This window comes from Suricata suricatta, chromosome 11, assembly GCF_006229205.1.
Source record: "Suricata suricatta isolate VVHF042 chromosome 11, meerkat_22Aug2017_6uvM2_HiC, whole genome shotgun sequence".
In the NCBI taxonomy this organism is placed as follows: Eukaryota; Metazoa; Chordata; class Mammalia; order Carnivora; family Herpestidae; genus Suricata; species Suricata suricatta.
In genome coordinates, this window is record NC_043710.1 from 26,591,199 (window position 1) to 26,613,619 (window position 22,421).

The 22,421-nt window shown below is 35.6% G+C and overlaps 1 protein-coding gene across 1 annotated transcript in view; it reads right to left on the reverse strand.

Annotated features, from left to right (window-relative positions):
* Positions 1-589: 589 nt before the first annotated feature.
* CAPRIN1 (cell cycle associated protein 1) overlaps positions 590-22,421 on the reverse strand; it is a 35,973-nt gene continuing 14,141 nt past the window's right edge. The window contains exons 3-19 of the mRNA XM_029956113.1: positions 21,594-21,656; positions 21,394-21,480; positions 17,656-17,894; positions 17,486-17,568; positions 14,154-14,291; positions 12,964-13,016; positions 12,800-12,886; positions 10,581-10,736; positions 10,390-10,498; positions 9,232-9,293; positions 8,628-8,738; positions 8,023-8,172; positions 7,013-7,163; positions 4,076-4,270; positions 3,497-3,597; positions 2,387-2,450; positions 590-854 (exon numbers count right to left, since the gene is read on the reverse strand). Coding sequence (XP_029811973.1) covers positions 790-854; positions 2,387-2,450; positions 3,497-3,597; positions 4,076-4,270; positions 7,013-7,163; positions 8,023-8,172; positions 8,628-8,738; positions 9,232-9,293; positions 10,390-10,498; positions 10,581-10,736; positions 12,800-12,886; positions 12,964-13,016; positions 14,154-14,291; positions 17,486-17,568; positions 17,656-17,894; positions 21,394-21,480; positions 21,594-21,656 — 1,914 coding nt within the window. The 3' untranslated portion in view covers positions 590-789. The remainder of the gene's footprint in view (positions 855-2,386; positions 2,451-3,496; positions 3,598-4,075; positions 4,271-7,012; positions 7,164-8,022; positions 8,173-8,627; positions 8,739-9,231; positions 9,294-10,389; positions 10,499-10,580; positions 10,737-12,799; positions 12,887-12,963; positions 13,017-14,153; positions 14,292-17,485; positions 17,569-17,655; positions 17,895-21,393; positions 21,481-21,593; positions 21,657-22,421) is intronic.

The following is a 22,421-nucleotide window of genomic DNA, read 5'->3' on the forward strand; positions in this document are numbered from 1 at the left end:
TAAAAGTCATTGTCGAAGAAAATGTTAAGTGTTCAAAAAGGTATCTAAATACTTCACATTTAGTACAGAAGCGGCCATCCAGATTACATCCCGTATTTGTTGCATATTTTTCAAAAAGTGCCAATCAAAGCCTAATTTTGCATTTTGGCTTTGTCTTATACAGTATCGGCTGTTAAAAAGCAATTCACATGTGTTTTTAACCACAGTCGTTTGGCCAAGGATGAAGAGTGCTGTATCAAAGCTGGCAGCCAGCCTTGTATTAAGGGCCCATGCACAGTTTGGTATGCATCTAAACGTTCAGTGCTCCAATTTAACTGGAAAAGCTGTGAAATGCAGTTGTTCTGCCAAACCACACTCCACTCCTTCCTTCTTCAAGGGAAATATTTTAGTTTTGTCAATTATCATTGAATAACTCTAGGGCTGACGTGTAGATATTATCCAATGTCAAAAGTCAATCTTGCTTTTTCCAAGCCACTTCAGGTAACTATGGAGATATCACCCCGTAAAGTGTATTATGTTTTACTCCTAAGCAAGGGTGAGGAATCTGAGTATCATGTGCAAGGCTCAAGATGACGCTTAGGACAGAACATGCAGAATAAAAATAGTTTCCTTCCATATCCAGGTAATATAAAGCTGACAATTGTAGTCCTGTCTTTATGGGATGAAAACAGTCCCTTTACAATAAGTTTCCTGAAAGGGAGAACAAATAGATAATAACTCTTCTGGTAACATATTATGGTACACTGGCCAGTGTGTTTTTGGCGTTTAAACATAATCCTGTGAATCAGATTAATTCACTTGCTGAGTGTTCATTTGCGGCATCCCTCTGTTGGGTCTTGGGGGCCCTCCACGACCTAGAAGACAAAAATGGCATTTGGTTTTTCTTTCAAATACTATTTGTTTTGCCTTCAAGCAGATTTTTCATCTGAAGTCAAGAAGCATGTGGGCAGCTTGTCACCACATTATTAGGCTTAAGGGGTCAATTCTTCAGTGTTCACCTGTCCTGGAAGTTGTCATGCGCAAATTTGCTCATGTTTTCTAGCTAAAAGAAGAGTAGAGCTAATGGAGTATTCCACCAGTACTCATACATTCATTCATTCAACAAGTATTTATTGAGTGCCTACTATGTGCCAGGCACCGTCATCAGGCGTTGGAAATAGATACAGCAGTGAAGACAGACAAGGTACCTGCTCTCATGGAGCTTACATTCTAGTGTACACTCTAGCTTACATTTCAGTAGTAAGGTAACATCATACTATCAAAATTAATAAAAGCACCAGAATGAAAAACAGACCTTGTTACCTAAACTGTTAAAAAGAAACTACATAACATTCAAAACTGTATAATGACTTGTAACAAATAAAGTAACTTTTTACATGCTGTTAAAACAGATTTTTAGCTACCAGTCAACTCAACTTTCATAGAATATGCTACAAGGTGAGAAAGAACATAACCCACATTCACATGCAAATATCCTTTGATACTTCAAGTCAGTAATTCCCAAGTGATCCATTAATTTAAAAATAAAATGCACCTTTTTGCTGGCCAGTTTCTACGAGCATTGAAATCAAAGTACTTTGTCATTCCTCCTTAATATACATTTTATACATGTTATGGCCCATATCTAGAGGAAACCTATTCAGTTTAACTTCTCTTAAATCAGAGAACCATTTAGAACTTCAGATCATATGAAATGCTACCTCTAATTGTTACATAGGTTGACTTTTGGCCCAAAAGGAAGCAGTTCTCTTATGGTAATTGACAAAATCAGAAACTCTTTAAGTCTGTAATTTTTAGATATTGTTCAGTAAGTTAGTTAGGATTTTGGATGTTTTACTTAAAAGAATTAACTTGACATTTCTATCACTATTAGTGATCCAAAGGCTTTGAAATTTCAATTAGGTCTATCACTTCTAAATGGTTCTCTAAATGTAACTATGGCTTATCTGGCCATTAAAGTGTTTCTGACCCTAAAATATAATATGCATGTTCAAAAATGAAAGAGGAATAATAAATTTATATAAATGTTCAATCTCATTCCAAAAATGTCTTACAAAAATGTTTCAGTAAGTACTTCCTAAAAACATTTAGCAGGTTTTAGGACCTGAAAAATAATTTGCAGTTGGAAAAACACTTTTTCTGAGGAGGAGAAATGTTCTAGTTTTCAAGACAATTTATATAGTAACAGGGAAAGTCATTCAAAAAATTAAATTTGGGTTCAAGATAAGTTTTAGAAACAGAGCATTTCATTTAATCCCTAGCAACAAATCTGGTAATGATAAATGTATTCCTAACATGTAACCTACATGCAGACTATGGAACAGCTCTTCCAAGGCCAGAACAGAAGCTCCACTTAGGAGCTAGGATCACCACCACAAAATATTACCTCGTGGGGCTCCCCGTGGTCCACTCTGCCCAGAGCCTCGCTTGAAATTCTGCTGATATCCATCCTAGAAGACAAGCTAGTTAGTACTGAAGAAAAGGTAATTTCTTTAATGCTTTCTCATCTATCTATTCTTAGAGTCTAACACAGAACACAAAATTTGTCCTAATTTTTTTTAGACATTTCAATACATCATAGCTAGAAATTATTCGGTAATTTACTTCTGCTACTCTCAAGAACATTCAGTTAGATGTCTCTGCTCTTAAAATCATTCTTATTTCCTCCTATACAGATTTATTTTTAAGTATAATTAACACACAGTATTACATTAATTTCAGGTGTACATCATAAAGACTCAAAAATTCTACACATTTCTCAGTGCTCAAGATAAGTGTACTCTTAATCTCTTTTATCGGTTTCATCCATTCTCCCTATCCACCTTCCCTCTGCCAACTACCAAATTTGTTCTCTATTTGAGAGGCTCGTCTTTTGTCTCTTTTATGGTTTGTTTCTTAAATTCCACATATGAGTGAAATCGTATGGTATTTGTCTTTCTCTGAGTTTTTACATTTAGCATTATACCCTCTAGGTCCATCCATATTGTTGCAAAGAACAATATTTCATTCATTTCTGTGGCTGAGTAATATTCCATTGTGTACATATACATCTTCTCTACCCATCTATTGATGGACACTTGGGTTGCTTTCACATCCTGGTCATTATAAATAATGCTGCAATAAACAGAGGGGTGCATGTTTCATTTCGAATTAGTGTTTTCGTTTTCTAAATACCCAGTGGAATTACTGGATCATATGGTAATTCTGTTTTTAATTTTTTAAGGAACCTCCATATTGTGTTTCATAGTGACTGCACCAATTTGCATTCCCACCAACAGTGCATGAAATCATTCCATTTTTGAGAGACTCTAAAAAATGAGTACCTATACTGAGTGCTAGGAAAAGCAAAAAGTCATCATTTTCCATAATAAAGTATAATGTACAAAGGTGCAAAATTAGCCTCAAAATACTTAGTTACCGAAATCCAAACAACCCCATTAGTCCGTTCCATTGGTTTGTTTAGGTCAGGTTTTATTTTAAAGCAACTTCTACCTACCCGCTGATAGCCAGAGTAGTCCCGGGGAGCACTGAACTGAGACTGTGTGTAACCACTGTTTGGAGTGTTAGAGAATGAAGGGCGGTAACCATCATATCCTCCTAAAATTTAGGACAAGAAAACAATTTTCTTATCTACACAAGGAATTTTTACTTTCTTACTACTAAGGGAAGAACTGAAAAATTATAAGCCATGCCAGTTATTCAAATTAATTTCTAATTTCCCATATTGATCTAATCTTTTCCTAAATTTGAGTATTAATTTCTTTGGAAGAGGACATTTTCACCCAACCATGCATACAACCCACACACACACACACACACACACACACACACACAAAACCCCATAAAGAGATAATGGAAAGCAATTATCCCCTCAGAGACATGGAAGACATGGATTTGACACATACAAAAACACTCATTAGCAATTTTGTCAATTTAACTACCTAATATACTAAAAACGTATAAATTGTACATGACAGGTTAATGCAGAGAAAGACATCTTTCCCAGAAACCATGTGACATACTTCTATTTTACAAATCAAAAAGGAAAATGAACTTGCTACTTTTTTTTCTTTACCTCTAAATCCATTGGCAGGGCCCCTATATCCATTCATTAAGCCTCTAGCACCACGGGAACCACCACGAGACACACCACGACTGTTGTAATAGGGCTGACTGCTACGTGGAAATCCAGGGTTCTGCTGGGGAGGCTGCTGGTGGTTACCGGTCACTGGATGGGGCTGGTCTTGGGAACCATGGTAAGTGCCAACCACTAGGATAAGAAGAAAAAATTTATACACACACACACACACACACACACACACACAGCTCATCATAATTTGTTCTTTCACGTTTTCTGGGTTCAGAAGTGTCTTATACTTCTCCTCAAATTATCTTTAAATAAATTTTCATATTTACAATAAGGAAAACTACACATTAAGTCCCTATTTTTCTCCAGCCCATATATTAAGTAATTCTCCAACCAGAGTTTCAAACCTTTGGAAGCACACAATGTGTGAGAGCACAGAATTCTGTCCTTCCAAATGGAATGAAAACCTGTATTATTAAACATCTTCTGAGAGGCATCTGCCTATTAGCATGAGACCCACAATAATTTGAAATATCTTACATACTAAAACAGTACAATAACCATGTGTATCATTTATTATTTTCACTATAAAGCTTAGTGGTAGAAGCCCTCTTATTCTTTTAAATTTCTCTTGATACTTAATGGAACATACAAAACCATGTTCTCCCATAGCTAAACAACCATATAGTAGAATATTCAGTCAATTATGAAGGTAAATCATCAGAAATCTTCAACTTATACCTCCTTTAATGCCTGATCCTATTTCAAGTACTTTTAAAGTACAATCAATTTAGAAGACAGTTATATAGTACTCACATTGACACTCAAACTGATGAGGTAAAGAAAAGATTCTAGATGGTTCACACTACCTTGCACACCCCCTCCTTCCACAATGGGGAGAAGTCTAGAATCTAAAAATGTTCAAAAATTAAGTCCAGAGGTACCTTTTGGGTATTAGCCAATGTTAATAATTCACAAGGGAGAAAAGACAGGATACTAACAGTACCTTTGGGAGGTGAGGAAGATATATATATTAGAGGAAGGTCCACTACCCAGGAACAAAAACAGCCAGCCCAAATCTCCCATGTTTAGGCAGAGAGAACGGGTGCTATAACTCTTGAAAAACCTGACCTATTTTATGGCCTCAGGAAACCCCAAATACATTTATTGGTTTTTAAACACAATTTTGCAATGAAAAAGTCAAAGTATGCCTAAAAGGGATGCCGTGACTCCTTTCTAAACTATCCAATTAATGGACTAATTACACTATTCACTGTGATCTTTCTACACAGACTGCCTTTCACTACATTCCCCCAAATTTAAAAATACAGGCAAGTATCATGATTACAGATAACATTTTCTATCTAAAGAGATTCATTCATATGCATGTAGAGACTGGTCAAAAGAAGTGAATTTTCAACTCACTTTTTATCAGTAAGAATTTTATTAGTCTTGGTCAAATTTCACTGCAAAAAACTCATAGCAATAAATAAAACTCATACAATTAAAGTGTGGTATTTATTTTAAAATACCAGAATTCCTTAAAAAAAAAAACAAAAAAACCCCAGAAATTCTATTGAAGTATTTGTACAACATAAACTCTAAGTCCATAAATAGACTTGCCATATCCTTTTCTCATGTTGTTCCTAACTAGATTCTACAATTTGCTATAGAGCAGGTGTATTGGAGGCCTGCAGACATTGTGCCAACATGCTTATGAGTACATGACAATAATTAAAGGAGCCTGAGCACAAAGCCTGGCTTTATCATTCAGAAGCTGGACACAGATAGCATAATGGATAAATATCCATCAGACTACAGCTGATTCAAACTTCCTAATTAGTGGGTGCTGAATAGTAGAGAGACATGTAAGAATTTTGTACTAAAAATCCATAATGGTCATCAAAATCTATCAAGAAATTAGACAATTAGAATATTTCATAGTTCTTTCAATCAGTCTGATAAAATTAAACTTTTAACTCTTATGATTTTAGCCAGGTTTGCAAGTTTGTTGTGGGATTCCAATTAAACAACTGAGGATCTACCAAAAACCTAAGTAGGTATTTAATATGCCTTACAAAGTTAAGAAATCTAAGATCTCTCTATCTACATTATTTTGACAGGTATGGTCAACTTATAGCCAACTTATGTGTAATCTTACTTGCCAACAAGGATTTTGTTTCAAACTAGTTCTACCAAATGCAGCCACCACGAGATTTCTGCGTTTTACTACTCTGATTATAATTAGCACACTGACAACAAAGCCCACTCCTTACTGCTTAACTTTGTATAACTGACTTACTACCTACCAGGTATCATGCTAGTTGGCTTCAATTAATTAGCAATTAAAAGTAAAGTTGATCTTGGGGCACCTGGGTGGCTCAGTCAGTTGAGCATCCATTCAGCTTTGGCTCAAATCATGATCTCGTGGTTCGCGGGTTCGGCCCCCATCAGGCTCTGGGCTGACAGCTAGCTCAGAGCCTGGAGCCTGTCTTCAGATTCTGTGTCTCCCTCTCTCTCTCTGACCCTCCCCTGCTCACACACACTCTCTCTCTCACTCTCTCTCTCTCTCTCTCTCTCAAAAATAAATAAAACATTAAAAAAATTTAAAAAGCAACAAAAAAAGTAAAGTTGATCTTCATCCTAAATAAAAAGTTCCACTAAAATCAGAATGAAAAAGGGATATTATGAAAGTTTACTGACCAAAGGAAAATGGGCATAAGACCGCCAAAAAAAGTGCATGTAATTCACATACAATAAATATGGGCCTGATTTTATTCAAGATCTGCAACAAAAAAATCCATGAAGTCTACTACTAAAAGAAAGACTCCTGGACACTGCCACTTTAAAGTGTAAACCCTCCCAGCACTGGCAGTAATGGTGTTGGAAAGCAAGTAGCCAAGGAAGGGACCCCGGTTTTCCTACCTGTTTGAAGCTGTTCTTGCTGAAGGTCTGTTTGTTCTACTTGGTGAGGCTGACTAGAAAAGCTCTGGTTATAACTGGCCTGGTACTGATTTTGCTGTTTCAAAGTTTCTGGTTCATTAACAGGAGGAACTGGGGCATTCATATTGAACACCTGTAAGTAAATAAAGTAAATGATTACTGCATCCCCTTATGCTAATAATTTCCCTACTTTTAACATGGCAGACCTCCATACTTGTTTTACCAAAAAATGTAAATACATTTCTCAAACCCACATATATTCTCCCCCATATACATATTTATATTTATGTACATACACATACACCATACAGCACTTAGAGCAAAAGTGGGGATCAAAATCTAAAAATACAAAAAAAATCAACAAACTTATGGAAATGCTGTTATAAATAAGAAATCTTTTTTAAGAGATGCAAATCACTGATACAATGTTACTTATAGAAATTAACTCTAAACTCTGAGTTGAATGTTTTATTCATTTAAATTTTTTTATTGACATTTAATCAAAAGTTAATATTTTAAGTATTTAACCCTATACACTTTCCCATGCGCACTGATTTATCTGTATCCCATCAATTACCGTATTCTCATCATTTTCTAGAAATTTTGGAATTTAGAGATGCTTCCTGAAAAACCAGGATGAAGGATCATGATGAGAAACTTCAGTAAAATAAAAGAAAAGCAAATATGAGAAAATGTAGACAATTGTTAAATCTCGGTACTGATTTATATGTGATACAGTAGTCTACTTTTCTGCATGTTTACTTTTGTCAATCAAAAGGATGAAACTACAAAACAGGAAGGTATGAGAGCACATAACTCCAAAGACTCAAATTTGGGAGCAGGGAAAATCAGATTTTATCAATTAAATATACTCTACACTTGGGTAGATGCACACTACTCAAGCACAAAGTTAAATGAAGACTTTTGTTGAGGCTCTGGCATGATGATAGTACACACTAGGCATTTAATGTTACTTTAATTAATTTATGTACCGTTTGCATGGACTGGAATGGAGCTGCGTTTACATTGATTCCACTGCTATGTAACGGTTTGCTTGTCCCAGCCTGGAACACCTGAGGCTGAGAAGCAGCAGGAAGGGATGACGATGCTGTAGTCTGGTCTGTATTTAAAGAGATTGTTGCCTAAACACAAAGTGAATAGATGCACTTTAGTGGTAAACTAAAGCTAGCCAAGTCTACTATCCAAGTCTTAGTACGTTAAGAAATTCAACTGGGGGACCTGGGTGGCTCAGTCGGTTAAGTATCTAACTCTTGATTTCAGCTCAGTTCATGATCTCAGTTCGAGTTCAAGCCCCACATTGGGCTCTGTGCTGACAGCATGGAGCCTGCTTGGGATTCTCACTCCCTCTCTCTCTTCCCCTCCCCTTTCATGTTTTCTCTCTCTCTCAAGACTTAAAAACTTAAAAATTCAAACTTAAAAAACTCTCAAAGTTAAAAAAAAATTAAACTATTTCAAAACAGCAAAATACTGTATTACATGTGTTAGATATAAAAAGCATCACAATAGTAATTTACCTCTGCCCAATTCATGAATAAGTGCCTTATCAAGTTTAAGTTACCTGGTAACAGAAACTTGCCTGAATCTGGTCAATTGGTTCCTTTTGTGGTCGTTGCTCTGTAGCATGAGAAGGCTGGTACAAGGGTTGAGACGCTGTATACCCCTCACTTGTAGACGAAACCAAAGGAACCTACGCAGAAATAAAGCAATCAAAGCTGCTTTCTGTTATAAACCAACTCTAATACAGACAGCGCTCAGAAGTAGACAGATATACCTGTTAAGTAAACTATAAAACCTAACAACTGCAAAAATACATATAATATTGAAGCTGAACATTAACTAAACCCAAGCCCAGTTATGAAGTCCCCTACAAATGCTTCTAAACAGCAACATCTACACTAAATTTTAGAATTATGAAATTTAAAATGTCTTCTCAAATTCTACTTAGTTCAAAATATAAAAAAGCATCTTCCTTACTACCATAAACACAAGATTTAACCAAAAAAATTATTTTTAAATCAGTAATACAAAAGTAAATGTAAATATGGAAACTAAGGTAGACAGCTACCCACGCCAGACTTGTACAATGATAAAATTCATACCTGACTTCATTAAGCTAATTAAAAAAAAGACCCAAGAACTGATTAAAAACAAATGTGCAACAATATTTCTATCATTCCTACCTGTGTAGCTTCTGGTTGTACAGGAACTTGATTAGGCTGAGCAAGTCTAGATTCAGAATGAACTGCAAAATTGACCAAAAGCATCCAAAATCAAATTTCTTCAGAGAAAAATTTTATAGCCAAATCCTAAAAACACTTTTTGGTGATCATGAAAATCAGTAAAAAAGTATAGGTATGATTTTAGCTTTCAAGTGAGCATTTCAGTTTGTTGGTAGTCACTATTAGTCAACTCTCACAATTCCTTTCACTTATAGAAGGCATAACCCAAATATGGTACAGATGTTACAGAGATGTGAGCTCCCTTCACTTTGGAGAAATCATAAGTACTTTACCAAATTAACTGTGTCATTAAATATGCTTTTATTCAGCAACTCCTTTTACGAATCTGAAGACTTAATAAATACGTTAATTTATATAGTTCCAACTTTTGTGCCCTTAATGAAATGTTCTGGGGGGAAAAAAAAAACCAAGACTCAAAATTACTAATAGTCCTTGAGAAAGGTGGTCCACTTAACCCAATACAAGACACCAACAACTCTATTTAGTGCTACTATTTCTAATGGTGGTGTAAGACTAGTAAGGGTTTAAAACTTCAACTGCCTTTTCACTCATCTTCTCCTTTCCTCTTAAGCATCCTCTTACCCAGTTACACTGTTGCATCTCATTTTTATTTAAGTAATAAAATGTTCAAAAATTCTCCTAAAAAGCTGCAAGCATCCTTCAGAGAAGGACACCTCTATTATTTTTATGCTAAAATTAATTTTAAAATTTAAAAGCCAAGCAAAATTTCATTTATATAAATTACAGGAAATGGTTCCTATGGGGCTGGAAAAGAGGATAACTAGTGAGTGGAAGTAGACACAAATAGGCTTCTGGGGTACAGGTAACGGTCCATATCTGGGTGCTGGTGTGCTCAGTCTATGAAAACTCTTCAAACTCTACATTTGCACATACTTAAGAATATATAACAATAAAAAGCTTTAAAAAACAGAACAGTTATTCGTATTATAGGACAAAAGAACATTTCTTATCAAATTAAAAGACACAAGATCCAAAAGTTAAGCAAACATTAAAAGGGAAAAGTTCATTTTCACAGTCTTTACAAAACCTGAAAGCACTGGCCCTATATTTCTCACACAAAAAGGAACTATCACTAACCTGGAGGGCAAACCAGCTGGGGCATATCCATGTTTTGTGTTGGATTCATAGGCTGTGCAGATACAATGGCAGGATCGAGTGTCTGGTTTTCAAAATCCAGCATTGAATCCTGCAAGTTAGGATATGATGAAATTAAGTAATGTAAACACGTAAGCCTTCAGTTAGTTAGTGTTTGACTGAACTGCACCTACCTGTATGAAATTATAGGGCCCCTGCATTTGTGCCATAAGATCCTGAACTCGCTGTCTTCTCACAAGGGGATCTGCCTGGGCCACCGGAGTCAAAGAGTGGGGCTCTGGTACTGAAGGAGATGCAGCCTGAGGCTGCTGCTGGAGTGAATTTACCACCTAAAGTGGAAGCAGTGGGGGGAGATGCAGACTGGTAGAATCAAAGGGCTCCATTCATGATCATCACAACAGGTCCCTGAACTATACATGGCACAATATTATAAACAGGATAGTAGGCTTTAATGTAGTTACTCCAACTAACAATTATCCCAAATTTAACATTCAGTGCTATCGCTTCTACAGTATTCTCCATTCCACAGGATCATCATGTAGCTTTTCAGATCTACTTTATAAACTGCTTTCAAAAGAATGACTACTCATGCTTACTTCCTAAAAAAATGTATTGTGCTTAAACTGCTCTGCCTTCTATAATAAGTAAATTTATATTTATCAAATACATATCTACCTCAGTACCTGATTAACAGCACTCAAGAAAAGTTACTTACTATTTATCATCAAACTTTGAGTTCCCACCATTTCATTCTCTCTGCCAATACCACAGGCTCAAGCCCTATCCCCTAAATTGCTACAAAAGCCAAGGCTCACAATATCTTTTTCCTAGCTCTAATAATTTCTGGTTATTATTTTCAGCAATTCCCTCTCTTCTGGGAAATCTAATTTTTATTAAATCAAATTTATATTCGGTCTGGCTTTTAAATCTGGGCAACTTCTACCTAGGTAAGCCTAGGTAAATCATAACCTTATTTTCTTTTATAAGCAATAGTGAGATAATAATCACTACCTAAATTGATCACAAAAACCAACTGATCTGTCATCTACATCAAAAAAATTCCTTAGAATCCCATATGGATAGCCTTTAGGAAGACCCTACCTGCCAAGTACTTGAGAACAAATCATAATGGCACAGTGCTAAGTATGATAATATACTTTTCTTCCCCAATAAAATGCAAAAAGTACTTAACTACAAAGCACTGTTACTTCCCAACCTTTTCCTACTATGCCTAGCCATACTTACCATTCCTAATGTTCAACAAAACAAATATGTTAATAATTCAATTCTACCTGTATACCCATGCTAATATATACCTATTACCTGACTCCCCTTAAAACATATACCAAATCTACTCTAGTCAAGGTCCAGTAGGTTTGCACACCTCCTATATATATATATATAAATCACTACTGTATAGGTCTTTTACATCTTATTTTCTTCTAACCCTCCTCTAGTACTTCTGAACTGCCTTGCATAATTCAGCAAATAAATATTGTCTTGCTAGGATCTCATGGAACAGTGTTTTCATCCAAACTATCTAACCTTCTGGGGTCAGGGACAAGTTATCAGTAGTACGTTCTGGCACATATAAATAGCTAAAGGTACTACTACAATCACACCTTTAGAGAATGATAGAAGAGTAACAATATTAAAAAGAAAAGCATATTATTCACACCTTAAAGCTGTTTTTTCTGTACTTTAGATATATAGAAGAAATCACCTAAAGAGGATGGAAAGGACGGCTAGGACCAACTTGGTAAGGCATTTTCATTGTATCTTATAGGCAACATGGCACCATTAAGAGTTTCGAGTGAAAGTAACTTAATCAAAACTAAGTTTTCTATTAATTGACCTGTAAAAGTGAATAGGATGGCCTGGGGCAGTCAGAAAAGAAAAATATGAAGAGGGTCCCTGAACTAAACATGAGGACCTGAAAAAAGGTAATGTCAATTAAGAGACAGAATTAGGAAACACGAGAAGAAGTCTAGAGCATTAAGGAGGAGTCTAAGAGGACACTCCAGCATATCCCTTGGAAGGTGAGCCTTTTCTGGAGGCTATCCATGTGGGAGCCCAGATTTTTAAACAGCAGCCTGGTATCAATAACAGAAAAATCATGTACTTTAATAACCCTGAAGAACTTTTTTTCCCCACTTCCACATAGAACTTTACATAAATTTTCTTTGGCTAGATCAGCAAAACAGAGATTCTATTAAACATGCATAGGGATAAACAAATTACTTTTTAAACATAATGATCTTGTTATACTTAATCAGTTTAATATGGCAATAAATGTACTAATGCAAAAAATTAAATCTTAATTTATTCTGAGGAGATAAATGTGACAAATTAAAACAAAAGACATCAACTTTGCAACTGAGAGAACTCTTACCTCAACCGTTTCAACTGTCCACTCATCTACTTGCTCCTTTTCACCACTGCTAAACTGTGTTTCTGCCATAAATTGTCTATTTACATACTGCAAAGCAAAATAAATGTTTGAGAGCTCTGTCTGAAAGGCAGAAAAAGAAAGCTAGCATTAAATAAAAATCATACCTCTGTTGATTCAACTTCACTTTGTTCTGTGTATTCTTCTGCTGGCTCAGGTTCTAAGAAGTTAAAAATGCGTATAAATGGGTGTAAGAAAATATTTTTAAATTCGCAATTCATTTGAACTCCAAATAAGTTAACAGTTTACCATCAAACAGCCGAGTTTATTTACAAAGTTTTAATAATTAGCAGTAAGTGTCTGTATTCCATCATTCTTACAGTAATATATGTAGATACAGTTTTCTTTAGTATTTACTCCAGAATAAATTAGATTCAAGGGCAGTTACTCGGGATTAGGCATAATGCCAGTAAAGAGCTAAGTTAAAACCTCTCTATTCTTAGAGTAATATCATAAAGCGGGGAGTGGGGGGTGGGGAGACTTCCTTATATTGATCTGCAACCATAAATTCCACCAATGTGCAATCTTCCCTTCTCGTTTCAACCTAATAGCTAAGACTTGTATAAAGTGCTTACTCTGTGTGAGGCACCATATACATAATTGACATACTTTCAAAACAGAACCTGAGACAGAGAAATTCAGAAACTTGCCCAAAGTTACATAGTTAATCAGCGTGAAAGCCAAGATTTCAATCCAGTCAATCAGATTCCTTTTAACCATTTCAAAATTCATGTTCTGACAATGGTTCCAATGGTACTCAGAATTTTATTCATCAACTTAAATTATCATAAAAGTACTCCTGGTGAGTGCTTACCTACAAATTAGTGTTGTGCTAAAGTGAATTAGAAAAGATCCTTTGCCACTGAGAAATTTACAGTTCAGGATTATAGAGTTATAATCTCCCCATCATTTAAAACACACACACATATACCCTCACACTATCCACTTCATATATTAGCATGGTAAACAACAATAAATCTAGGTATGTCAACCAAAATGTACTTAAAAAAAAATCCTAAAACGTTTCCCCTCATCTGTACTCCAGGACAGCAATATTGCAACAAAAGAAGTGTATAAGTTTGTAACAGTGATCAAGACCAGTAAGTAAATGATGGATATTTAATAACTCTGAGAATTATTCTTAGTATGCATTGTTCTAATATTTTGTTATGCTTAAAGTTTCTTTAAAAATCTCAGTGTGCATACATAACTAAATCAATGTATAGCTTGAACTTGTGGCAAAGGAGACTAAAACCAGGATTCCTAAACTACAGCTCATATCCACTGAAGTACTCACCAGCTTCAGCAACCTGGTCTTCCGCTGCAGGTGCTGAGGCCGCCTCTTCTTCCTCACATAGCCCATTCTGGTGGTTGTGAGTGCTGTCAAAGTAGTTTGACTGGAAAACACGCTCAACAATTTCCTTTAGAGCTTTATCTAAAAATAGAACATGAATTATAATGTTAGACTATCAAGCATGCCTGACCTGAATTAAGATTCAACATGCTACAAAGTACTGTGGTAAGAAAAAAAACCTTATCAACTATTACTGAAACATACATATAAAAAACATTAAAGTCCACTAAGGATAGAAATTATGGAATGACAGAGAACAAGAAGAACCTATTAGTATTAAACGTTATATATTCTATGAAAGTCACTGCAAAAAAAAAAAAGCTGACAGTTATCATTTAATCATTTTTATTTAGCACCTACCTATGTTAGGCAATGCGCTAGGCAATGGGGCTACAAACTATGTAAAAGATACAATATCTGCCCTAAGTTTACAGTCCAACAGAGAAGAGTTATCAGATACAAAAACAGTAAAATCGTATCTGTGAAAAACACTACAAAGAGGTACAATGGACCGAACCTAATCAGAGAGAGGCACAGGAGGCTTTCCTGGTATGTGAGTGCTGCAAGAGCAGAGATCTAGACGAGAAGTAGAAAGAAGAGAAGTGTTTCAAGGCAGAGGCAACAGCATTTACAAAGCCCTTGTATAAAGGATAAGGACATAGAAAAAGGTTGCCAAATACAAGAAAATGAAAGCATGCACTGTGGCTGAGGAGGCATAAGAAGATGGAAAAAGCATACAGACTATCCTGGAGAAACTGTTATGAGCCAGAACATGCAAGATCTTTAAAGTTAAAGACAAATGTATGTAAAATGTAATTAAAAAGAAAGCCATTAAAAATTTTTAAAGAGGGATGGGGAGGGTGGATTCACTTAAGAGAATGCACTCGAAAAGAAGGAAGAAAGGAGAGACAGATTCAGAAAATATTTGAAAGGCCAAAACTGTCACAATGTGGTACACACTAATATTTAAGAGGGCAGGGCAGCAGGTGAAGGTGTATGGCAAGAATTCTCAGGTTGCCTGGGTGGCTCAGTTGGTTAAGCATCTACTCTTGATTTTGGCTCAGGTGAGGAGATCAAGCCTGGCCTCAGGCTCCTCACTAAGCATGGAGTCTACCTAAGATTCTCTCTCCCTGTCTCACTCAAAACAAACAAACAAACAAACCAAACCAACCCTCAATTTCCTGGCCTTGTAAATATAGAATATACCTACATATGTAGAATGTACCTATTCCCTAATCAGTCACTATACAGAAAAATAAAACTTCCCACGACTATATTAAAATATCATAAAATTAACTCTAAGCTCTATTAACAATAAAATAAACAACTTTTTCTATGCCAAACATTTGTTTTCCCTCCCCCACTTCAAAGGCTCATGACTCAGAACTATTCATTTTAAAAAACTTATGCATAAGAGACCACCTGGGTGGCTCAGTTAGTTAAGTGTCCGACTCTTGATTTCGGCTCAGGTCATGATCTCACAGTTTGTTGAGTTCGAGCCCTGGCATCAGGCTCTGTGCTGACAGTACAGAGTCTGCTTGAGATTCTCCCTCTCCCTCTTTCTCTCGCCTCTCTCTCAAAATAAATAAATAAATATTTTTTAAAAACCTTATGCATGAAAACTGAATGCACATAACACAAACTTGAATACATTAGTACCTTTTCATTAGCTATAAAGACATTCATTACATTCTTAAGGTAAGTAAACAAGAGTAGGCAAAAAATAACACCAAAACAAGCTCTAAGCTTATACATTTAACCCTTGTTACTCATCAATAACACTCATGAAAAACTGATCAGGCTTGACCCAGGACTACCTTTTTAAGCTAGTAAGTTCATACACATATGTAAATTTCTTCCCAATCAAACTTATGTACATATTTCTGGCAGAACTAAAATCAAGAAGCCAAAAAGATTTCTCTACAAAGAAATACAGTAAACAACACAAGTTAACAAACTAAGAAAAAAATTTTTTTGTTTTCTTTGAGAGAGAGAGAGAGAGAGAGAGAGAGAGAGAGAGTGAGCATGCGTGTACACACATGTGCAGGAAGGGCAGGGCGACAGGGAGACAGAGGATCCACTCTGAGATCATGACCTAAGCCGAAATTGGACACCCAACTGACTGAGCAAACCCAGTGCCTTGAAAATTCTTTTTAAAAAAATGTTTATTTCTTTATTTTGTGGGGGGAGAAAGGCTACAGTGGAGGAAGGGGCAGAGAGAGAGGGAGTGAGTCCCAAGCAGGCTCTGTGCAGCACGGAGCTCTACACAGGGCTCAACTTCACAAACTGTGGGACCAAGACCTGAGCCAAAATCAAGAGAGAGATATTTAAACAACTTGAGCCACCCAGGTGCCCCAAAGAAATTACTTCTTAAATGAAAAGATACAAAAGAATTGTTTCTTCATATTTGATTTACCCATTTCCTTAAAGCAAATACACTCCAAATTACATCACACAATTCTGCCAATTAAAACGTTTAATACAATTTAATTTTTTGCCAAATACCTAAAAGTAAGTATACCTTAAGATGTTAAAAAATCTACTTTCTTAAATTACTTTATAAATAGCAAAGAATCTATTATCTACTAAGGGAATAAACCTAAAATTCCTAATTTACTGAGGACGTGAAGCTTAAATGTCCTTCGTTTTCTTTAAAATCAATAAACATTGCGTATATGAGGTTAAGGTTTTTAAAACTAAAAAAGAATTAATGTCCTCAAATTAGCAGAAGTCTGAAAAACTAAAGAATGGCAAAAGCAATGACCATGAATAAAATGTAGAAGGTACAGTATTTTTTCACAAAATTTCAGCTGTGAGGAAAAACCAGTCCTTATCTAATACCAAGAACTCTGAAAAGCGTATTCAGTATTAATCTGTCTACCTCAAACAGAAAGTTACAAACAAAATCAGGTTAAGTCAGGATTCCCATCTCTGCAAATTTATTGATTCATGCTGGGGTGTTTTACACACACACACACACACCACACACACACACACACACACACCACACACACACACACACCACACACACACCACACACACACACACACACACACACACACCACACACACACACACACCACACACACACACACACACACACACACACCACACACACACACACCACACACACACACACACACCAGAAAAGAAAAAAGGAAATAAACCAAAAAGTAAACAGTAGATGAATTACAGTTTTAAAAATCTTCAATAAACATTACTTTTTAAATAACAGTAATTTTAAAGATTCTTAGTTACAAAAATTGTAATACTCACAGGTTGTTCCACACACAGATTTTTCCTTCCCTTCCAGCAAGTCCCACAGGTGAATGGAGGCATGTTCATACTGCTCATTTAGCCTTATAATAATAATTAAAAAGCTAATTAATTACCTTTTAGTTGTCAAGTTAACATTTAGAAGTTTCTACTATCAAATACCACTATACCTCAAGCTCATGTCCCGTTCAGGGTCTGCTAATTTGTAGAATTCATCCAGCAAGGACAATTCCTCTTCAGATAATATTGGCACTCCATTCAATCCTTGCTTCAGGTCAGTTCGCACCTCATCATCTCCCAATTTGTCCAAAACATACTGGAGCTCAAGTACAGTTTTTAAACGTTTTTGTTCTGCTTCTTCTCTCATAAGCTGCTCCCGACGCGCAGTCTTCTTTATTGTTTTCTGAATCTGCATAAAAACATCAGCATATCACATTAAAATGAATTTCACAAAACTTCCAATTTAGTTCACGTCCAATATAAATAAGACATTTTACTCAATGAATTATGTGATCCTGATACACAAAATGACGATTCCTAACTTACATAAGAATTTAATATTTAATAACATCATCTGTTTTAAGCAGATGTTAGAAATTCAGAAACATCTTTCCCTATAAGGTATTATCATACCACTGAAATGTTGCCAATAAAATGACATATTTGGGATTTGCTTCAAAATAATCTAGCTGACAGGGAACAAGGGAGTAAGTATGGGTATATATGAAACAGGACTGCCCATGAGATAAAAACTATAGAAACTGGGTATGGGTTTAGAGGTGTTCATTCTTTAGTTTTGAAATTTTTCATAATCAAAACTATAAAATAAAATTTCTAATTAAGCCCTGAGTCAATTAACAAAGAAACCCAAGTACAGCAACAATAAAAAATCTTACTTATATCCATCTCCTCTGTGGAAAAATGGTCCACAATTTTCATTTTAAGTACCTACTACCAACTTAAAAAGAGATGCTAAAACCCACCACTCCTTCCTCACCCCACTGCTTCCTCAAAATCCACTGCTAGTATTGTATTATCCCAACATTTTTGAAAACAGTGATGTAAACTGACTTGTTTCTATGAATCAGGGGATGCTGGCAGAGAAAAAGAAGGTGGCAGTAGAAGACAAATGCTAAGTACACATGTATCTTCCCCACTACTCTTTGCCTTCTACTAGTTAGTCTTTTACTTTCCTGGGAAGGAAGAGCATCAACCAAATTCAAGTATGTCTCTCTTTCATATGTCCAGTGTCAGACTGGGGTCAAAAAATGGTCAGAATTTTATTAAAGATAGATCAGTCTTTTCAAGAGCCATGAAAGTGTTTTCCTTCCCACCTTCTCCCCTTTCTAAAGCCTCACTGGGATAAATTCAAACAGAGAACACCAAAATAAAGACATACAAAATGTTTAATAAAGGGAGAAATGGGGGAAGAGATAGGAGAACAATGAAGTCTATAATAAGACAAATGTATGATGGCAGCAGAGAGGATGGCAGATTAAATGATAGCAGTAAGTGACAAGTGAACAGTACCTATTAACAGATATGAAATCCAAACTAGGGCAGTCTAGAAAGCTTTCAAGGAGAAAGGGACATCTACTCCTTAGACGAGCTTTCAAGCTTACTGGGGGTGAGAGGGTGCAATTTTAGGACAGAGAAGCAACCAGTAGCCAAAGGCAGGAAATATTATAGGAATAGAAATAAATAAGTCAATAAAACCAAAGAAATAAGATAAAGAGTGCCACTTTGAACTCTTCATAGTTCAAGGAAGGAGAATATGAAATCTAGAAAAGGTAGGCTGGAACTTGATTAAAGAATTCTTGAATACAAAACAAAAAAGGTGTTTTTGTGGGAAACATTTTCCTTTGTGGGAAAAGTGCAATAAAGCATCAGAGTTCAATAAAAAGACTGCCAATGATGTTAAAGAACAACGAAAAGTTCTTGAAAACACCAGCATTAACATAAAAGCAAAGGAGAATACAAGTATTTTCACTTATACAGTGTTAGTAGTTTTAGAAATAGATTGATTCTATTATTAAATTGTATAGCAATCCTACTTCTATGACCCACATTTTTTAAGAAAGTCGGAAAAGGGAAATTGGCCAGCATTCATCTGACCTAAGAGGAACAATTCCCAACTTGGGTATAAAGTAAGTTTCCTTTATTCCATTTTGAGGGATACCATCAATATTTTCCCACTTTAATCAAATTTAATAAGTAGTTACTGCATGAAATATATTAGTTAGGCATCAAATACTGCTCTAAGCACACCCTGAAATGAGGAAGGTACCATTGTTATCAGAATTTTACAGATCAGAAAACTGAAACAGTGTGATAGTCCCACTCCTCTCCCCGCTTCTCTTTGATACTATTGGTCCTATTTCTCTGGAAAACTCTGAGTGATATAAGGCTAGACAAGTAATTCAAAGTCCTACAACTATTAAGTAAAAGTGGCAGAATCAAGGTTCAAGCCAGAGAGTCTGGTTCCAGAATCAGAATTTTGCATCTCTGTACTGCAATGTTTCTCATCACATAATATATTGTTTTATTTATTCATTCTACCAAATCAGAGGCAACTTTGTATTTCAGTGCTGTTAGCCTTTCTCCAAATAAGTTAACACTAATTCAGAAGGATATTAATTTTCTGGTCTCAACCCTCACAAATTATTTAACTTTGCTTGTATTTCATTCTGTCCTGTTCCCAAAGGTTTCTATCACATCAAAAGATGTATGGGACAAACACATCACCACTTTACTTTGTTGCATCATAAGTCGATACAAGAGCAATATATCCCAGTCTGCCACAGTCCTTAAGATCTCTAATGGAGAGAGTGATAACCAAAAAATAAGACTCTATTTTCTGATAGTTAACAGAATTATAAGATGGTCACTAGACATAAAGGAAAATAAATACCCACCATGTTTATTTATATCTATATACACATATACGCAAGCTAATTTTTTTAGAGATCTTCAGGGTAACTACTATGTATGTTTGTCATATCTGAAACTCAGTCCTTTTAAAAGCCATCTTTCAGAGCCCAAATGTCAATCAACTGATGAACGAATAAAGATGATGTGGTGTACACACACACACACACACACACACACACACACACACAATGAAATAGTGCTCAGTGATGAAAAAGTATAAAATCTTGCCATTTGCAAGAACATGGATAGAACTGGGAGGAAGTATGCTAAGTGAAATAAGTCAATCTGGGGCGCCTGGGTGGCTCAGTCAGTTAAGTGCCCGACTTCAGCTCAGGTCATGATCTTGCAGTTTTTGTGTTCCAGTTGCCCCATGTTGGGTTCTGTGCTGACAGCTCAGAACCTGGAGCCTGCAGCCTTCTTTGGATTCTATGTCTCCCTCTTTCTCTCAAAAATAACTAAACATTAAAAAATATTTTTTAATGTTAAAAAAATAAGTCATTCAGAAAGGTGTTTTCACTCATATGTGGAATTTGAGAAACTTAATAGAAGATCACAGAGGAAGGGAAGGAAAAATAAGTTACAAACAGAAAGAGAGGCAAACCATAAGAGACTCTTAAGTACAGAGAACAAACTGAAGGTTGATGGGGTGAGGAGTTGGGCATTTAGGAGGGCATTTGTTGGGATGAGCACTGGTTGTATGTAAGTGATGAATCATGGGAATGTACTCCTGAAGCCAAGACTACACTGTATGTACAGTGTATGTTAGCCAACTTGACAATCTATTATTTTTAAAAAATTTAAAAAGGCATCTTTCAGGTGTTACCTTAAACTTTACAGAACTAGAGAGTATCTTGGATAGAATTGGATATAATCCTCTAATCTTGCAAAGAGCTTATCAATGGTAATGCAAAGAAATAAAATTTTCTGCCTCCCTTATTTTTAATATTTCATAAACATATACATAGTCTTTTACTTACATCTTGACTTAATGCCATGAAACTCCTCTGTAATTCTTTTGCGAACTCCAAGTTATTTGTGACTTCCTGGTACTTAGATACGGCATCCTAAAATAACAAAGACAGAACTCAACTTCACTGGAAACATAAAGAACCACAAAATTAATTTTCTTATTAAAAATAGTGAGTCAAAAATCTTTAATGAAATGTAGCATCTTTACCAGCTGATCTTGATTAAGCCTTTCCCCTTTGTTCATTCGTTCCTGGTAATCATCAAGCTTGCCCTATGTAAAAAGAAAAAAAGAATTATGTCCCATATTAAAGTATATGCCAGCCTAACCATGCTGAAATTACAAACCCATATAATCCTATAAGTTTGTCTCAAATCTTGCCCTAAGGATAATTTTTTTAACTTCAGTTTAAATCTATACATAAAATAACTTAGTTTAATAAACAGTGAACTAAAAAATGAATGTAGATACTCCAGTCCCTGAATGATAACCAAATTCTATACTATAAGCCAATGATGTAACACAACACTGCTTATTTAAGTTTCTCTAAAAAGATATACATCAGATAGCCTGCACAAATGGTTTCTACCCACATGGGTGAGGGCCACAATTTGGTTATGATCCTACTTATACAGAAGCATACCAGACATTTTATCATATTAAATTCTTGTCCCTTCCAAAGAATTGGTGTGACTAAGTGATACAAAACGAGTGTATTTTCCCTGAATAAACCCATGTGCATATGGTCTTTGATATGCCTCATCCATTTCTCTTGAACAATGTGATACTGCAAGCTATCACGTCACCTATGGATGATGCACGACTCAATAGCTTTCCTTTATTTTCTCACAAATGGAATTAATGTATAACAGTGGGAACAGAAAATTAACCTCTGGTTTAAGTACTCTTCCCCCCAGCCACTAAAATGAAAATGTTGGCAGTTTCCCAAGTTAGATAAGACCTCAAAGAAAAGATATTCAGGTAATACAATAGTCAAGAATTCTTGACAATTCTTGACAATAGTCAAGTTATTGTTTT